The sequence below is a fragment of the Lepisma saccharinum genome, chromosome 20 (genome assembly GCF_977018435.1).
Source record: "Lepisma saccharinum chromosome 20, izLepSacc3.1, whole genome shotgun sequence".
NCBI lineage: Eukaryota > Metazoa > Arthropoda > Insecta > Zygentoma > Lepismatidae > Lepisma > Lepisma saccharinum.
The window spans coordinates 69,987,978-70,008,059 of record NC_139248.1 but is presented as its reverse complement, the minus strand read 5'-3'; the positions used below and the strand labels follow the sequence as shown (position 1 = coordinate 70,008,059).

The window sequence follows — 20,082 nt, the reverse complement described above, 5'->3', positions numbered from 1 at the left end:
CGACAATCCTTGAAATGTCGCTGTCATCTCTGCGTAGAAGTGAATGGCAGACATTTTGAAAACCGTCTGTGATTATTGCCCTCGGCAAATCTCAGTGAGAACACTCTTGGTATTGCTCCCCACCCCCTTTGTGTGGTGAAAGTGACATCTTCAGTTGGTGTACAGTGACACGCACTGTCTGTGCGTAAGATATTGTAGCATTTGTTGTTTGTTGTGTGTGTGTGTGGGGGGGATATTACGTAGTTGTCGCGTGTAAAAATACAAGTTGTCGCAATCACCTGATAATGTGTTTTTCTTTCCCTCCTCCTGGTGGAGTAATGTGTCTCTCGTATGCCACATGACATGATTCGTTCATTCCTCGCGTGTAACTGGGGTATGCAACCGTGCTCAACTTTTCGGATTTTGTGTTCGGTGCTCATGTTTTGATGTTTGAGGTCGGGATGTGTTGTCTTTAACGCATTTCTCATTGTCACGGTCCTTCTTGCTGCGTTACATACCCTTTCCATGTATTGTTCTTGCTGGAAATCCCCAATTCCTTTGAGGACTCCATTGCGCATGCGTGCAGTGAACTTTTCATAGTGACTTCCGGACTGAGCACATACGATTCCTTTATGATTCCCTTGGAACCGCCTCTCTATCTGTTATAGTATTCGTCCAAGTCAGGTGTGACGTTCACTTTGTCACCTTTTGCGAGGCTCCTATCTCGGAAACGAAGCCTCAGTCGTAAAAATGGAACTTAGACTTTTTGCTTGTTTTCGTGTGAGGAATCACCTCCCAAGCGTTGTAAACGACCTTTAGAAGCACCCTGTATATACAGTGGCGGCTATTTGGGGGGACCTGGGGCAGTTGCTCCCAGACTTTTTTGCCACTTTTGCCCCCTTACTATATGCCCTCTTATTGTTGGTCTACCAAGAGAAAATATCTGTTCTTTCCCGGCCCCCTTCACCAGTTTTGGCATCCAATCGCCGATACTGGTCATAAGTATTCGGATAGTTCTGAGTTTCGCAAGTCGAAAATGTTTTCAAATTTCCTTTATTTTCTTATACCAGAACCATTGAACAGCCACGAAAATAATATATTTGTAAATTAAATTACACGCATTAGCAATTAGCAATCATTATTACAATAAAGAATTCTAAAATGCGAGTTAAACCCATAGCCTGCTACGAAGGATCGTAGCGGTCTATGGTTAACCGAAAAAAAGTGGGAAGAGACATTTTCACCTGGTAGCCAGTAGAGGCGATTGCGTGCCAAAACTGGGGGGCAAGGCTCTCTCTTAGCAGACTAGTTTGAGTTTTGTTTTAAGTGCACTTTTATACTTTTATAAACTAATTGGGACTGGACCTATAGTTTAAAGTGGGATCCGAATCACTATGTGCCTCCACTGGGTCTGAGTAGATAAGACTTAGCATTAAGAGGTCATAGTGTAGGACCTCCTCCAATCACCGCCAATACTGGCAGCTTTGCATCTATGGTTGTAAAACTAAAGCTACCCGGTATCCCAGACTGCCTCTCTACACAACAAACGCATTAATTTATGCAAGAGCAAAATTCAATTTTTTACAAGTTTGAAAAATCGTCGATATTATTTTCGTACCTTTTAATAGGTCATTTAAAAATTTCATGGCTCGAGGGGTACATGGCCCATCCCTGGGTACGAGCTTGGGTAGGGGGGTGAGAGCAGATAGCGAATGAAAATGCTAGGAAGGTTGATTGATTGATTTAGTTTATTTTACTTCGCGTTTTCTGTCTCTTGGCTAATTTGCGAAGATGAGTGATGAAATTGATGAATCGACATTCACAAACAACCAAGCCCGAGCGGGATTCGAACCCCGGACCCTTGGCGTCGCAGCGCGATGTGCTAACCACTCGGCTACAGGGTCCGGCTGCTAGGAAGGTCAACGTTCGACGAGCGCGGAAACAGTGACAGCTTATGCAACAAGCTGTTTAGATTGTCCCAAAACATTCTGTCACCAGTCAGTGTTCCCCGTCTGTCCACCCACAAGCCGACCTACGATGCCAAGGGTCCCGGGTTCGAATCCCGGTCTGCTAATGGGTGTTCATTAATATTATCATGTCAATGTCATCACTAGACCACGGGTTTTAGGTTTCTAACCTATTTTTTTCCTTTGCAGGTGATATCAGGGTTTCATTAAAAAACTAAACAACTAACGAAGTTTTATAAATAAATAACCTATTTTGATTGTTAGAACCTATTTTAGGTTTATGTGCCTAAATTAAACCTTTTTTTTAGGTTTTACAGGATATTTATATCTCACAGAGGTATTTACTAGGTTTGGTGGCGAAATAATTCAATGACTGGCGTGTTTGAAACATGTTTTCTGTCGATTACCCTCCCTCCAAGTATATGATGTCTATCAAAACTTTAAAAAAAAATGTCTGATGTCACTGTTACCTGCAGACAGTTGTTCCCCCCAACATTTTACCTCTGCACTATAGACTTTTAATGCTAAGATAAAGTAAACTGTTCTTGCCACCCACCCTCCTCTCCTTTCTCAGTTTTGGCACCCAATCGTCTCTACTGCCTGCACAGTCCCAAGTGCAAACTTCTGATCTGTGTGGCCTTGCTCCCTCTCGTGTCAGTTTGGTAATTTTTGGCATTCAGGCCTTGCAAAGTAATCTTTTAGCATTCAAATTTACTTTCATTGATTGATTGATCTGTTGTTTTAAATCTGGACTGGACCTAGAGTTTAAAGTGGGATCCGAACCACTATGTGCCTCCACCGGGTATCAAACCCGGAACCCCTTCATTGCAATTGCAGTACTGACTATGTTTCTCTTGAAAGATAATTTTCAGCACATGAAATGATCCTCACAGACAAAAGGTGGAGTTTGATTGTGGATAACTCAAAAGTATTCATGGTGGTCACTAGAACCTTGATAGAATTCAAGTGTAATTCCTGGTTTTCAAGGTGAACTTTCCAAAACTTCAAGGATACAAGTAGATGTTTTCTCTATTCCAACCTTACGTATTAGACTCTCAACCCTCCCTTCCACACACAAAAATATTAACAATGTAAAGGGTTTGTATGATTCCAATGTACCAAAAAATTTACGTAATCAACTTCAATATATATTATTTTGCAATAATCTTCCCTCTGTTAGTGTCTTTTGCAGAACAATCTATCTGACAAAGTTCACGGATTGAGAAAATTTTGCTTTATTTTCAATGTACCTTTCTTTTTCTTCTTAAAAAAATGAAAGCTAAACCGAGATAAACTTGCCTCGGGGCATTCATAAACATGTTTAAATTTCATGGGATTTGGATTAATAAAAGTTGCAATTTTTCACGTCTACGGAGAAAGAAATGGGATAAGAGAGAGAACAGAGAAAACATCCGGTTGTACCCTTTTTCAGGTCTTGCCAAAATTCATGAATAATTTCCAGAGCCATTAATTCATGCATAATTTCCGGAGCTAATAACTCACGTGTAATTCCCGTGCAGCAAATTATACATACGTCATTCATTTTTCATATCAACAAGTAACTTTTTCTAATAGCACAAGTGCAGTATTATAATAATTTGTAGATAATTTTCAAAATGATATACAGAAATGCAAATTTGTTTAGAAAATTAATATTTGGTTATTACAGTTCTTGTGAAATGTTGTTCTTAACAATTGTATCTAATCAGTATTTTTCAGGAATTTTGTACCAAATTAAGTCTTTTTGCAACCCATTTCAGGATTTTTCGAGCCTAATTTAAGGTTTTTAGAACCTATTTTAGGATTTTTAGAACCTATTTTAGGATTTTTAGAGCCTATTTTAGGAAACTAAAAGCACATTTTTTAGAACCTAAAAAACCATCCAAAAAATAGCAGCCGAGGTCTAGTCGTCACGCATCCTCCTTATCTTTGCGATTATCCAAAGGTGGCAGAAAAACGAAGTAAAATAAACCAAACCAATCAACCGTGTCCCATAAATGTCCCTTTGTATCTTCTCTTCCCCTACGAGAGCTTTTACGTCGTCGTGACCTCGACACTGGCCTCCGGGTGCCCTCCCACAACAGCAACCCCTGCAATGCGGAGGGCCACCGCAATGCTCTCCCTGTTCTGAAATGTTGTAATCCCTAATGACAGAAATTAAACAGATCATTTGAGGCGAGCACTGAATAGAAAGACCCGCTTTTGTCGGTGAAATTAGACAGTGACGTGCACTGAGGAGTAGCTAGTCTAGCAGAGATAGATCAATCAATCTCACATCTCGAATTATATTCAAATCACAATATTTATTGTCTTGTTAAAGCCACCACAGCTGTCTTTTCCACGCGCTTCTCGTCCATCGGTGTTCTCCGCGGGCAAAGCTGGCTGGATACCCTAGCTCGCTCTTCTTCCGCCAGACCAGTTTCCAGGTAGAAACGGCCGGCCCAAGGAAAAGGAAGATTTCTACCTCTACCTCCCTTGCCTCCTCGGCCCCCGCTTCAATGGTTGAAAGCCCGTGCTTTCAGGTCCCCCAGTCTATCTCCTATAGGACAGATAGGGGATTGGTCTCTCATAATTTTTTTGTAAATCCTCTAAAGAACTCAGGGTAAAATTTTCTGCAGTACTTATGTTCTCTGTATTTACACAACCTTTTACACGTTGTACAATATGTGCGTATGTATAATATGGGGTGTAGTTTTATTATTTATGAAACGGGAACGTGTTATGTGCAGACAATAATGTTATGCTTTCTTTCTTTTTTCTTTTTCAAATATGGAATATATAATGATTAAATTACAAATATGTGCTCAGGCTCTCTCTGACTCTCGTTTTAGTAGTGTTTTATTTAAATATACTACTCTTGGTCTCTAACAGTCATAAATACGGATGTGTTTATTTGGGCAAGAGAACGCGTGTTCATATTGTTGTTGGTTTGGTTTATTTTACTTCGCTTTTCTGCCACATTTGGTTATCGCGAAAATGAGGATTGAGTGATGATATGATGAAATTGGTGAAGGGACCTCATATGAACAATCCAGGCCAGGATTCGAACCCGTGATGAGTGCGCATTCTTGTCCTATGTGTTGCAGTGAATAATGAAATAATTTGGAATGAAAAATGTATCTCAGAACTCAAAAAGTCAAATGAATATCATTGAAGAAACTTCAAAAAAGTGTGTTGTGGTTTGTTACTTGTCACCAAATCAACCAAGCGTGGGGGAGTGGTTATCACAGCGCGCTACGACACCAGGAGTTCCGGGTTCGAACCCCGACCCGGGCATGGGCGTTCCCTGTGCTCGTCCCTTCATCAATGGACATTTCCACTTTGACATGAAAAACGTTTTAAATCCATTCATTTTACAGATAATGACACAAACATGAGATGTGCAAAATATCTTGGCGATATTTGTTTCGGTTCTCGAGAAACACTCCTTCAAACACCGCTGAAATTCACCTACTACGTCACGGATTTGAAAACGTCCTCTCCACAGACAGGAGGTCCTCTGACGTCATCACTTAGAAATGCAAGCAGGCGGGGCTTCTGCTTGTCCCGTTAACTTAGCATGAGCTGCGGAAGCGACAGCATATTCACTTGTTACTGTGTAAAACAAGTATCTTGCAACTTCCAGTGCAAAAATCTGTGCTCCATTTCTTGGAGATGAATTATGCCCTAGCAGTATAGTGGTTTACTATAATTCAGCCACTCGGTAGAGGGTTATTCCATTAGGGTGACAAAGCAAACCTTGTAACAGTCAATGGCTGAACACGTGAACAGCCTTGTTCATTGCGAATACAAAGGTTAGTTCTGACTGGCAAGAACTTAATGTTAGAGGAATGCTTTTTCTGGAATTACAATTATTTTCGTCATAATATTTTCTTCACAAATTTTAAGATAATACTTTTAGAACACACTGGTTTACACGCCAATTTCTGCAATATAAGAGGTGATACGGTATAAAAAGGTACGGTGAGTTTTTAAATTTCCTGCAGTAAATGACAGTTTTCTTCAGTTAATATATATATTGCAATTTTTTGTACTTAGCCTAGTTTTACGTCGCTTTTCCGTTCACTTTGTTTAACCGCAACGATGAGAACGCATGGTTAATTTATTATGTATCATCTCTCACATCACATTTCTTCCCAGTTTTGGCTAATCGCTACAATGAAGATGAATAACTACAAGCAGTATGCGAAGTCGGGGTGCAGGAGTACACCCCCCCCCCCACACACACACACACACTACCACCAACTGCACAATCTAAGTATCACCCAACCTGCCATGATAAGAGAGACGAACTTTTTCTTCTGTCCCATCTCATTTCGAAAGCATTCACTTGTCCTATCTCCTTTTATGAGACGAGACGGAACATGCCTCGTCTCGTGAGCAACACTAACATTAACAATAGAAGAATCCCCCTAGCTGTCCCCAAAGTCTCGAGCAAGCATCCTCCCATGTAACAATTTCCAGTTCAATGAAATGTCACTCACAAGGAAACAGTCATACCCAGGTCGAGAGTCAAACCTGGAACATGCGACTTCCTCAGATAAATCATGAATTTTGTGTATAATAATTACAACTCCAGTTCATTCCTGGTAATTCTGAATCTGCAGTTTGGTTTGCATATATAAGTAGGATAATATTTAGTTTTCGAGGGCTGTACCGTCGAAACTAGGGGTCAAAAATAATAATAATAAAAAAATATTAAGAAATTATTTTTTTGTATTTATAATGATAAGCCTTTGCATACGTTGTTAATTCTATATTTTTCTAGACTTGAGACGAGAACGAGAATTGCCCTCCCAAACCGAGACGGATGTTTATAAATTGAGACGAGACTGTCAATGAGACATTTACAAATAAACACGAGACAGACATTTACAACTCTCAACGAGAACGAGACCAAGGCTGCCATGTCTCGTCTCGATAGGATCCTTAGTGGTGAAGTTGTGAACCAACCAATTAATGCGTTCGGGGTAACGAGATGAGGCGGCTTTTTTCGCAGTACAAAATTTAAAATAATTATATCGTACTATTTCAGTATGGGATATTATTATACACATGGGCGTATATATAGTTCACGGGGGGAAGGGATGGATCAACTTTTGGTATGATTAGGATTGCTTTATTTCGTAAGTGGAAATCCAGGACACTGCTGGCCAGAAGCTTGTTGGGGAGCATGGGGGGAGGGGATGTTGGACCCGACAAAGTTGTGTGTTTGTAGTCACGCTACTTAATATTGATACTTTTCTGTTCATCTTGTGTCACTACGTTTTTAAGAACCAAATTTCTTTAATATGATTCGAGGGGAAAAAAATAACTGATTTGACAGTCTCAATGCAGTTTCTTATCGCAGAAATTCCGAAACTATCAGGAAATTTCAGATATTGGTCTGCAGTCCCATCTGGTGTGTGGAATTACGAAATTTCCTTCCCATCCTATACGTCTCTAATTTAAGAGAATGAAATAAGTCCGAAGGAATTTTTTATGAACAAGCGGATAGAACACGGAAACTGTTAATTTTAGTGAACCAAAAAAAGAGGGGAGTTGGACCCGTTGGATCCCCCTTAAATACGCCCATGGTTATACACATTATTTCCTTGTAATAATTATACATAAACTAAGCATAGATATGTACTGTGCAACTAATGTAATCTTCTCAGTGTATTTTCTCTTATCTGCACAAAAATATTTGATCATAATTTGCGCAACAGAAATGGAACACAAACTGAAATTGCTTTATGGAAAAGAAAGTTAAATAGGCTTTATAAATAAAGTGAACAATGTGAAAATTCTTATTTTGCACTACATAGGTTACGGTAAATATCGATAAATATAAGTTTAAAAAATATTTTTGAGTGTCTGGTCAGCAACCAATTTTATAAGCAATATTTTTCACATGGCCTGAGAACACACACGCAGCTGAACCCTTTCATTTATCTTGCACGTGAGCAGCACGGATATTTCATAGAAGAATGATCATTACAAAGCATAACTTTCCTTTCTCTTATCGCTCCTTCTTCCATTATTTAAATCGGTACAGATTTGTAAAACTGCTGCACGTGTTCGCTCACCGTGGGCTACCCATCCTGAACTGGACGCTCGAAGCAGACGACAAACGAGCTCTCCCTAAGGAGTGACGTAGTAAAATGGCGGCGGCGTGTTTTCAGCGCAACGCTAGCCTCGCAACTTTGGAAGTCTCGTTTCTGCCTTAAACTGGACGCAGAGAAACGCGAGAACTTGCAGGGGTCATTTTTCCAGGGTGTAGTTTTTAAAATTGTTGTAAAAAAAATGAGTGGAAATGTCCATTTCATCGTATCATCTTTGCAATTAACCAAATGTGACAAAAAAGAAATCAAATCATTGATTAATTGCTCAATTTGGTTTATTTTACTTTGCTTTTCCGCCACCTTTGGTACGACAAAATTGATGAAGGGACACACACAAAGAACACAAATGGCCAAACCGAGATTCGAACCCAGGATCTCTGGCTTAGAGTCAAATCAAATAGTTTTTTTTATTTTCGAATGTGAGTGGGGTTACGTGTACTTTTTTCTAGTACTCATTCATAATTTTGCAATCTTTTCCTGTTATTGACATTCTTCTTTTTTGTAGGAATACTGGCCCTAAAGGGAGGAGGGGTGTGATCCACACCAACCCCCCCCCCCCTTGAGCACGCCACCGACTGCTACCCCAAGTGTCGATGTCACCGCACGTCACTGAAATTAGAATACCTATCGGCTGTACTGTAAGAGTCAACGAGCTCAACATATATCTTCACGACTCTGTGTTCATTATTACTACTTTTTCTTCGCTGATCATGAAAAAAAAACTAGTCTCATACCTTTTATACATAGTTTGTCTAGACTTAGCGGTTGAGCAAATGACTCTTCTTACTGGATTCTTAACTCGATGTCTCTTATTGTGACGCAATAAAGTCATTAAATTTTATCACTTGTTGTAGTAAGTTTTACATGTGGTATTAAAATGTAACTTCCAAACAATTTTTTTCAAGAGAGCCTCGAGCCTTTTCTTATTCAAATAAGAACAAATAAAATTTTCCCACTGTTACGTGTTACACGTTATTCTCGATTTTTAGCTACACTGCAAAAAGGTAGTTGAGTTTTATTTTCATATAAACACCTAAAACTCAATAGGTTGTATGGGTCAGGGGCAATTATTCCCTTGCCCTTAGGGTCAATGCGCCCTCTTCTGCACCCCAGGGTACTTTATTTTGGGCTATTTTGTGATTCATTTTTCTCTCGTCGTGTTGAAATTTTGTGGACATTTCTCTCACCAATTCTTCTTTTCCAGTGTGTTATGATTGTATTATGATCTACAGTATTCGAAGTGGAAATTTCTAGCTGGGAGTGCAGAAGGAAGGATGCTTGTAGGGATCAGCATGGAGAGACTACAGTAGATGGGCGGAATGCTTATGTGAGTGATACTATACCAGGGGGCGGCGGATTATGAAAGTTTTCTTAACTAGGGGATGGCATTCTCCTGCAACCACACCTACTTTGTTTACTCATGGTCTACTAAAAAACAAGTCTGGTTTCATGAAAAGTTTAAGGAATATTAAACATTAAACTCCATATATGTGTGGTAACTACATTCTGAGGGCCAAGTCCTGCCAATCATTCCTCTATTACCTGCCTTTTAAGATTGGAGTCCAAGCTCTTTCTTCTTAGCAGATTCCAACTGACCTTGTGATGCTGGACGAACACCGACAATCTAGAGGTTTAGTTCAACCTCCAAAACTGAAAATGCAAGTTTGGATGGCTTTTAGTACTGAAGCCAGACCCACTAATCTTCCTTATGCTCTTCACCTCATTCTTTTGGGGGCGCAGGGGGAGAGGGCAGGTTTTAGATGGGGAGGAGAGAGAGGAGGGGGAGAGGAGGGGAGAGAGGGAGAGGGAGAGAAGAAAAAGAAAGAGAGAGGAGAGAAGGAAGAATGAAGGAAAACCTCTCTTCTCCCTTTCTAAATTAAAATAGAAGAATCTCTCTCTCTCTCTCTCTCTCTCTTTGGGGAAAAAGAAAAAATATTCTTTCTTTCTTTCCCTCTCTCTGGAGAGAGAAAGAAAGAAGAAAAGAGGGTGAAAGTGAAAGAGGTAGAGAAAGGGAAATAGGAAAAGCAAGACAAAGGAAAAGACTAAGGGGGTGGGGAGAGAGAAGTTTCCTTTTTTTATTTCCTTTCTCTCTTTTCAAAGGAAAAAAGAAAGGGAAGAAGAAAGAGGGGGGAGAGAGAGAGAGAGAGAGAGAGAGAGAGACACACACACACACACACACACACACACACACACACACACACTTCCTTTCCACTTCTTTTTTTTCTTTCCTCCCTTGTTTCACCTTTCTTCTTTTGAAGAAAGAAAAGAAGAGGGAAGGAGAAAACTATAGAAGGAAAGAAATGGAAATAAATATAAAACCAATACATGGTAGCCTTTCAAATTTCACGATTAGAAACAAAAGAATGAGTGTCAAGTCGACAATATTGCATGTTATGGACTTTATTGCTAGTATACTTGGCACTTCCCTATCCAACTGCATTAGGTGACATCCCTTCCGACAAGACCATACTCTCTCTCTTGTGAGAGAAGGGGGAGATGGAGAGAGGGTGGTTTTCAGTAGGTTGGCCCAACATAAAACCACATGGGAACCCCGCCCAAAATTACTTTGTTGTTCATTGTAATTAACATATTGCAACAGCAGGGTGGCTACAAACAAGCAGAAATGAAATTCCCTGACTTTTCCAGGTTTTCCAGGACAAAATTTACATTTTTCCCTGACAATTACAAACTAAACAAAATTGATGTTTCTGCAAATGGAAATAATAAAATCATACAGATCCACGTATGGATTTGTTAAGTACCAATATTATCTTCTATGAAATTGACTTAATTTCTCTATTCTCTATGATTTGAATTCAAACTGCAAAATAGTGAATTTGGAAAATTATTACAATTCACAAGCTAGGGAAGGATTACGGAATTTTGTCATACGCAACGCAGTAAGTTTAAAATAAAATACTTGATTATTTTTAAAGTTACGACTAAATGAGATAAGAGTGAAGAGTGATTAAGAAATACAATTTGTAATTTATCAGTCTCCTTATACATTCTCTGTATTATATGTTGATATTTTCACTGAGGTTTGGAACCGTCTGCTTGCAAGAACCATGAGTGCGGAACCATGAGTGCGGACTCATTTTTCAATGCATAATACTACTTCTCCCTTCTCTGTAAAGCAAACAACTTAACTCTTGCATAGAAGTGAAACAATTGAATCGAACAAAATACAAGTGTTATATTTCCTTACATTACCAATGGGATTTCTGCTTCAGTACAGTATATCCAAGTGAAGTACTGTGAAACTGACAACATGCAGTTATACCATTAACGCTGACGAAAAGGGTATGTAGGTATTAGAAATTTAACGCAAGGAATTTATAGAATTGCATTGTATAGGTACCTGATTCAGCTAACCACACATTAAAACAGGAAAACACTAATAATAAAAGCTTCTGAAAGTTCATATGAGGGGCATCCTGAAAAAAGCTCCAATGGTGCCTACACGCAGCACTAGTGGTCGGAGAGCGACACACCAACATGCAGGCATGAAGAAGTGGCATGTAGCTGTAATCTGGTACAGTTGCAATGCAGCCGTTTTAGGACAGTTCTAGGTTAAAGTTTGCAGCTCTCACACAAGTCTCCCACCGACTGCGATGTAGCCTACATTGCACGCTCAGAATTTGGCACAGAGCCACCAGCAATCGTGTGAGGTGTGCAGACCAGACGCCGTGAGTGATAGTATGGTCAGACGATGGTGCAGACAATTCACGGAAGGCCAATCGAATGTGCACAACTCCATACAGCTGAGTACACACGGGCCCTTTGCATCACTTCAGGTGAGAGGTCTTGGACCAGTCCCTGAACAGCCCTGGCCTTGAACGTACCGACTTTCATCTCTTTGCTTAACTGAAGAGGTTTCTGGCAGAGCAAGGATTTGACAGCTACACTGCAGTAGAGATAGTTCCAGTCTTTGCTGTCACACATATATAACATGGACATACAAAATTTAGTGCCATGCTATGACAAATGCCAGATCAACGGTGGTGATTATGCCGAAAATTAGATTAGGACTCACTGTTACTAATGCAATAAATTACAACTGATATTCTTGTCTTACTTGTGCCTAATCGGTAGGGAGCTTGATATTTTGTTATTTTTTTTAAATTGGTGTATTTTCTTATTTTTTATTTTAGCTCATTTTCTGGCAAATATCTGAAATTATACCTTCACGGTGTTTTAAAACTACTGTTTCAAATTGTAAGTCACATGGCTTAAGCCTCTTCGTGAGAGTTTGACATCTTGAAAGTTATTTTGGGAAAGTTATCTTCCATACCCCCTTTTTAATTTTAAGGTAAGAATTTTAGATAATGGAATTTTCCCCGTATATACTGAAGGGGTGCATAATGACCATAAGTGGTGACGCACCCAAACAATTAAAATCAATCAATCTCACGTGACAGATACATTATGGCACCAAAAATTGGCATTATCTTTTTTTTAACTTGTTAGTGTTACGTTCCCCAAAATTCGCGTTTTTGTTTTAGAACATTTATCTGCCAAATATACCGACACTTAATACTCCATTGTGCTTTTAAACTATTATTTTAAATTGTAGGTCACATGGTCTACGTATTTTCGTGACAGTTTGATATGTTGGAACAGATTTTTGAGGAAGTAAAAGTAAAGTGCTCCCCTGCACTTTTCCATGAAGGTGTATAGGTGTGTGGAGTTAGGGTCCCACACTTTCTTGATCACGGCCGAAGGTGGAGGTGATGTGATCAGCACCACGCTCCTGGCTACATTTATCCCTCAAATTTTCCTCAAGGTACCAGCTTCATATGATGCTGGGTGGGTGTCGGAGCAGTTTGAATAGGTGGAAAACATCCCGGTTCTCGATGCAGGGGATCGACCCCGGGTCTCTCGCATAGTAGTCAGATGGCCTAAAGACTGAGCTCCATTATTACTCGCTCGACAAATGCAGATGATGCGCACTTAGCTTGGAAATTCAAAACATATCTCGTGCGACAAATACGAAGATGTGGCTCTCGTGTGATGGTAGATACACACTCGATCTCCTGTTAGAACCCTGAAACTTTGCTCTGTGATGCAAATGGTTTCGATAGAAGTTGAAAAAATCGTGGGAAATACATGATTTAATGTGGCTGTTGGAATTATTTCATGTACGTGTAACTCTATAGTTTACTCTTGAGTAAAATGTTGGAAAACTTGCATGTTCTATGTACACAAACATGGCCTAGAAAAAAACAAGAATGTTGGATTTCATGGAATTTTTGGTTGTTTTAGGACATTTCTTATAAAAAAAATCGCTAAAAACGCCAACAATTCGCATTTTATGCCAAATTCGCATTATTTCGATATTTCGAAAGGGCGAAAAATGTGTCCAGACATCACTGCACATTCCTAAACATAACTTCGCAGCAATTACCATTTTTCAGGGTTTTCGCATTTGCGAAAAATCAATGTCCCTACTAATTGGAAATTACTTTATGGCCACCCCTCGTATAAATCAGTAGATTGAAAGTGAAAATTTAGCAGGGCTGGCAGAGGAGTTTAAAGAGACAGGACAGAGAGTAGCGTTAATTTCATTGTAATACTAGTGTTGCAGTAAATTTGAGTTTGCGAGCATGCACTTGCCAATTTTTATAACGTTCACCAATGCAGATTTATGTTTCACTTTTTCGTGATAGTATTCAATATATATCCCGTTTGGTTGGATTCTTCTTGATATCTAAAAATAGTGCAATGTCATTGTAAACGTATGTTAACTTGTGCGAAACCAGTAATACGTCAGGATGATGAAAGAAAACCTTAGCAAGCACTGCTACATTAAATAAGGTGAAGTGAGCCAGAAGAGTAATAAAATTCCAGCAGCATACTTTCAGTCTAAAGCTCTTCTTGTTTATGCATGCGATTTTTGTTGGATGTTGCAGTCCATGCAATTTCTGTCGCATGTTGTAGTGAGATACTTTGTCGGGTGGCGATATTCGACAAAAATCTTATATATCAATAGAACCTATTTTTTTTCCATGTTCCTTCAGTTTGACCAACAAAATGCCTTACTATCGGACGGCGCTAACCACTCTTATCCCCTCCATCTGTTGACAAGTCCCCTTACTACTCCCATACGGACAAAAAAAATGATAATTCAATGCATTTTCCACGTAATATTTAGAGGCTTAACCTTTACTCCCCCGATGATAACATATGGTATCATCAAAGTAAGGTCGTACTGGCCCGATGATACCATATGGTATCATGGTGCTGATTACGAAATGAATGTGCTTCTTGGACCTTCGTACTCTTATGTTTGGGTGGAAACTGACACCTCTGGAGCAAGCCTGGGAAATTCATATTGATGACCAACCTCGCCCCCTCTCCAAAACCTATCAATGCCACATTTCCGAACAGAGTTTCACATTTTGGCTCCTTATTCAACTTGTATGGCACCCAGGAACATGAAACATGTTTCAATCTCTTCGGAAACGTCCATTTCTTGAAGAGAATACTAAGGTTTGCGCCTTCTCCCCAAATAGCGGGAGAAGAGGGGCAAACTCTAAATTTTTATTTTTGTTTTTTTTTTTCATTGAAATTGGTGATCGCGCCCCCAAACCCTTCCTCGGTTCGGCGTTCTTGATTGTACACTGTTGCATGCTCTGATGTTTTAGCTGCAAAACAAAAACTTATCTGAAGTAGATTGCTCTCATAGTGTCAGAGGTATAACAATTTACCTCCAAAAATGCAAATTACCTACTTTTCGTAAAAAAAATAAAAATCACATTTTGCTTATTATTCAACTTGTATGGCACCCAAGAACATGAAATATGTTTGATTCTCTTGAGAAATGTCCATTCTTTAAAAGAATACTAAAGTTCTCGCCTTGTCTCCAAAATAGCGGGAGAAGAGGGGCCAAACACCAGATTTTTATGTTTTTTCCATTGCGATTCGGGGGACGTGTAACAATTTTCCTCCACAGTGTGTTCGAATTTAAAATTCCCGCCGAGAAGCCCGGACGAGAGAATCTCTCTCTCTCTCTCTCTCATATTTATTTATATATATATATATATATATAAAATCTCCCCCCTGCCATGACTGGTTTCTGGTGCCGTGGTTGTTTTACACATAAAAGGGGCCTAAAAGTTGAGGCCGAAACTTGCGAACAACATTTCCTGTTCCCGTGCAGAGTTCCATAATGATATCTTTTAATAAAAAAATTTAAAAAATCAATGAAGACGAAATTCCCCGACATTTCCCAGGCATTTTTTTTACACCTCAAATTCCCTGACTTTTCCCGGTTTTCCAGGTCTGTCGCCACCCTGAACAGGCCACTAACCTGTGCTGCTGCTGCTATCAATAGTGAACAGGGGTATGCAGGATCCCGAAAAGTCTACTAGGAAGGGGGGGGGGATTTCCATCCAGATTCAGACTTGGGGAAATAATTTCCAGACTTTTCAGGATCTCAAACAGTTGGGAAATCCTAAATGGTCATGTAAATGGGTCTTTTTTAAAAGTGGTCAACTCTTAGATGTTTCCAGCATTTTAAGGCATGGAAGGTTCTTGAAAGTGTATTTTTATTCCAGAAATGCAAAAAATGGCATGTAGAATTAGATTTCACTTTCGCTAAGCGTCAGGATATTTAGAATTTTTCCTGTCTAAAAAAATTCCAGACTTCGTTGAGAAGTCTTATTTTCTTTGACAGAATTTTGAATAAATATACTTTTTTTTCTTAGCCACATATTTCCAGTCTTTAGAACATTTTTTTTAGCACCTAAAATTTAGTTCAATGATCTTCATATATTTGCCACCATATAAGAGACTCACCGCACCCTTTTATTAAAAATATGTTTGGGGAAAAACTTCTAAAAAACTATCACTGAATTTATATCTTCTTCACACACCACAAGGAATCAAGATAGAAATTGTTCAACTCAACAGAAATGAAGGTTAAGAAAAGGAGAAGCAACAGTTTCACCAAGAAAGTAAACTTTTATTATCAAACAATCACAATTTACCATGAAGTTTTCTGTAAAATATAAGAAGGGTCCAGCATTACAAATACTACAAGACTTTCTAATACAAGCAAGAAAAAAATTATGATATATAAAAAGGAAGTTCTCGAATACAAAATCATAATTTAACACTCCATATACACAAGTACACTTTTGTATGAAAAACAAAGACAATACACAGTTATATATTAATCAATATTCACGGGAAAAAAAACAATGAAAAATATCAGAAAAGTCATTTTAGAAAAGCCAACACTAAACCTGATTCAGTTGTTGTTTAACATTATGCAATGCCAATTAACAGCATCCCTTCAAAAGGAGAGAATCAAAAAGAGAATGAACAATTTTGTCAAGACAATTTTTGTCCAAATTCACTATGGAGTCAAGCATTGCAACCCTGTCAACCTTTTATTATTTTCTTCAGCAAAAAGCAATGGTTTGTAACGGAGCTTCAAAGTACATGGTCAAATGTTCTTCACTACCACAACTAGTAGCTATAGGTTATGGAAAATACTATAGTCAAGAAACAACTGAGCTCTTTGAGCAAGTGTGATATTTTTCATACAGGAACAAAGTTTCATTAACAAAAAAAAAAAAAGAATTAACACAATAATACAAAGCAAACACACAATTAACAATTGTATTACAATTTAACGATTATATAACATATTACAAGCAACCAGGTATATTAAGCTAGCTGCTTTTAAAACACACTTTCAATCAACAAATATACCAAGATTTGTTAATTTGTTAATAGTAAAATTATTAAAGTGTAGGATTGCTTTCCCCGAAATTGACTGCAAAGTAATTATTAATAACTGTAAGGATTTGCTATAGGTTTCCCTACTAGTAGTACTTCATGCACAAAAGAGCTATATTCCTTTGCAAAGTATGTTGTGCATGAAAGTTAAATATTTACGGTGAATGGCAAATTAGCATTTTAATATCAAAGTCAGTTTAAAATTTCTATTCCCCCTATTATACCTTACATGGTTGCAATACAATGACAAAACCTGAATATTGCAACAAATCATTAACATGATGATCACCGGCAACAAATGCTGCAGGTTTCCCCATGCTGTGCTAACATTTATATAGTTCAAACAAGTCAGCAGGGAAAAATAATACTACTTCAAATATAAGTTCGTTAGTAAAGTTAATTATGAAAACACCACTAAAACTAGAAATCCTGACTTCATAATTCTTAAGTAAAATGATATTTTATGCCAATCCATTGAAGAAAATATTTTTCAGGTTTTTAAAAAGATTATACTTAGTCCACCACCTTTACATCATCCAAGGGAAAAAAGCTAAAATGTGTATATTTAAATATGGTATATCAATATTCAAAAAAACTTCTTTAGTAAATGATAAAAATGTTCAAAACTTCACCTTTTACACCTAATTTTAATCAATGTTATAATCTCTGTATTATTCAGTCACTTCAAATTACATATTTATCTAGAAACAATCTGTTCTACTGGGAATTTTTGAACTGTTTTCACATAATGATAAAAATTTCCTATCGTGATTTGCATTCATACTACATGCCAATTTTTGATTTGACATTTATCTTATGCAGCACCAACTTTAATATTAAGGCACTTGATACATTCGTCACTCATATTTCTTGTGTTCTACCACGTCCTTTGGAACGAGTTGAACTCTGAAATTTAAATAAAAAAATTCAAAATTTACTAACTTCACACTCCTGGTACCCTAAATACTTTCACATGTTCTTTTGGAATCAGGTAATTTACTATAACAAGAGTTATTTGTCCTAAATCATGCATGTAAAAGTTATTTGTCCTAAATCATGTAAAAAGTATTACCTCCCTATCATTCTTCATTTCTACACAAAATATCAGTGGATCTTCTGAGGAAGTAAGATGAAAATATACAGGGTGCAGCAACTGAGCCTGGCAGTTTTTAGTTACCAATAAAAACAAAACTTGTGCAACAAAGTAAATTTAATACTTGTTGGACTACACTAAAAGCATTTTAGGAAAATAGTATGAGCGACAGTTTCATGCAGTTTCTTGACAAGGACAGCAAGATTCATAGAAAACAGTAGATTTGAGAAATAGGATTACTGTCATATATGATCAAAGGCGACACTACTGGCTAATGAACAAGACTTTGTAGTATGAGGAACTGTGTAGTGACTACACCTCATGTTATACCAATTTTTAATGGTGTGTGGCAGGCACGTATCCAGAAATTCTTTTCGGGGGGGGGGGGGGGGCTAAACATCATTTTTTTTACAGGGGTATAGATAGAACCTCGCAAGGTTTAAGGTCGACGGTGGCGATTCAGTTCCAAAATGATGGGGGGGGGGGAAGGGGGGCAAGAAAAGTTTAATTGCTCTTTGAAGACAAAGGTTAGTATTTAAAAGCCATAGTGCGGGGCCAAAAATTGAGAGCAACCGTCTCCTAATCTGCCACTGTATAAGCTGCTGTTTTTTTCTTCTTTCAGAACGTGATATCGGGACATGGGACATTTTTTATCACTCGACTCCTCTGTTGCAATGTACGAACGTTGTGTTTGTGCCGAAACGATCTCAGTATGTGTCAGTTTCACCAAGCTGTTATGCAATGGACAATACATTTGAATGTTTCGAATGTTTTGATTTATTTTATTTTACTTCGTGGTTTGTGCCTCTTGGCTAGTTTGCGAAGATGGGGATAAGCGATGAAATTGATGAATGGACATTCACGAACAACCATGCCTGAGTGGGATTTGAACCCGGGACCCTTGGCGTCGCAGAGCAATGTGCTAACCACTCAGCCACAGGGTCCGGCCTATTCGAATGTGTTCTCCCAGGTTTTGATATGATCCTTTATGGTGTTGTCGCCTTCCTTCGAAAAGTAACCTCAACAAAAATCCTAATTTTTCATCCTTGTGACTTGGGATCTTCAAGATTTCGGAAGAATTCAGACCGAAGGCACACACGCACACACACACACACACACACACACAGTTTTCAATGAGTGATCCAATCAACAAACTTTTCACACCGTAGCGGCATGACAGGCTGCACAAGCCTGTGTTCGATTTGTGAAATCCTCAAGCGACACGTATAGCTTCTAGCTTCGGTGTGAAACCTGGTGGGTCAATCTCATTGTCACCTTGAACGGCAGCTCGTGTTGACCACAGAAAAAAAATATCTTCGTCAACAGGAGGGAATGTCCCTTAGTTTTATTCTATCTCCTTTTTCTGTGCTTGTTAATTAAACTGGCAACATCTTACGGTTGGGCATACACAAGAGATGTGCTATGCAGAAATTTTAGCGGAAAATGCTGACCCCACCAGGCATACCGTGCCATTGCTCTACAGCGAGAGCAAAAGATCAAGCAAAGCCAAGGGTGACTCGATAGCTCACTTGGTAGAACAAGGAATGGCACTGTATATGCCAGAGACCTGGTTTTGTAGTCTTGGTCGAGCTTGCTTTTTCCGCTAAAATTTCCATATATGCAACATCTTCTTGCTTTCTCTTTTCGACATTCATAAAATTTTCGGTCTTCATGGCTGCCCTTTTATCATAGTTAGTGTGAGTATTTTTCTAAAACAGTTCACTTAAAAGTCCTTTTTGTGAGTTTTTTTCTAAAACAGTTCACTTAAAAGTCCTTTTTAAACCCATGAAACTCTCTCACTGCATACACGAAACTTGGTCCGGTCACTAATAAATAGTCGCTCAAAACAGATTTTCAGTCGATCTGCGCGGCTTATTTCCTTTTTTTTAAAAAAAAAAATTATGCTCCAATGCCCATTACTGCTGAAATATTTACTTTAGAGACCTTCGATCTGTTTGGCTCGTGACCCAAAACTAGCACTCTACCGTCGGCAATGTCTTCAGCTTTGGACCCGAACTTGTACTAGTGGTAGACTTCAGCACTTTCCACGAAAATGTGTCACTAGTCCTCTTCCCCCTCTCCTCCCCCCGAATCTCTTCATCTTATAAAACTGTCAAGGACACTGAGTGATCACTAATCGACTGTCACACTTACTCGTGAAGTCTTATTGAATTATTCTGTTGTACAGACC

The 20,082-nt window shown here is 38.6% G+C and overlaps 1 protein-coding gene across 1 annotated transcript in view; it reads right to left on the bottom strand.

Moving 5' to 3' along the window:
* Positions 1 to 15,995: 15,995 nt before the first annotated feature.
* The window catches only part of BicC (protein bicaudal C), a 188,832-nt gene continuing 184,745 nt past the window's right edge, over positions 15,996 to 20,082 (bottom strand). The window contains exon 16 of the mRNA XM_083141591.1: positions 15,996 to 17,704. Coding sequence (XP_082997717.1) covers positions 17,676 to 17,704 — 29 coding nt within the window. The 3' untranslated portion in view covers positions 15,996 to 17,675. The remainder of the gene's footprint in view (positions 17,705 to 20,082) is intronic.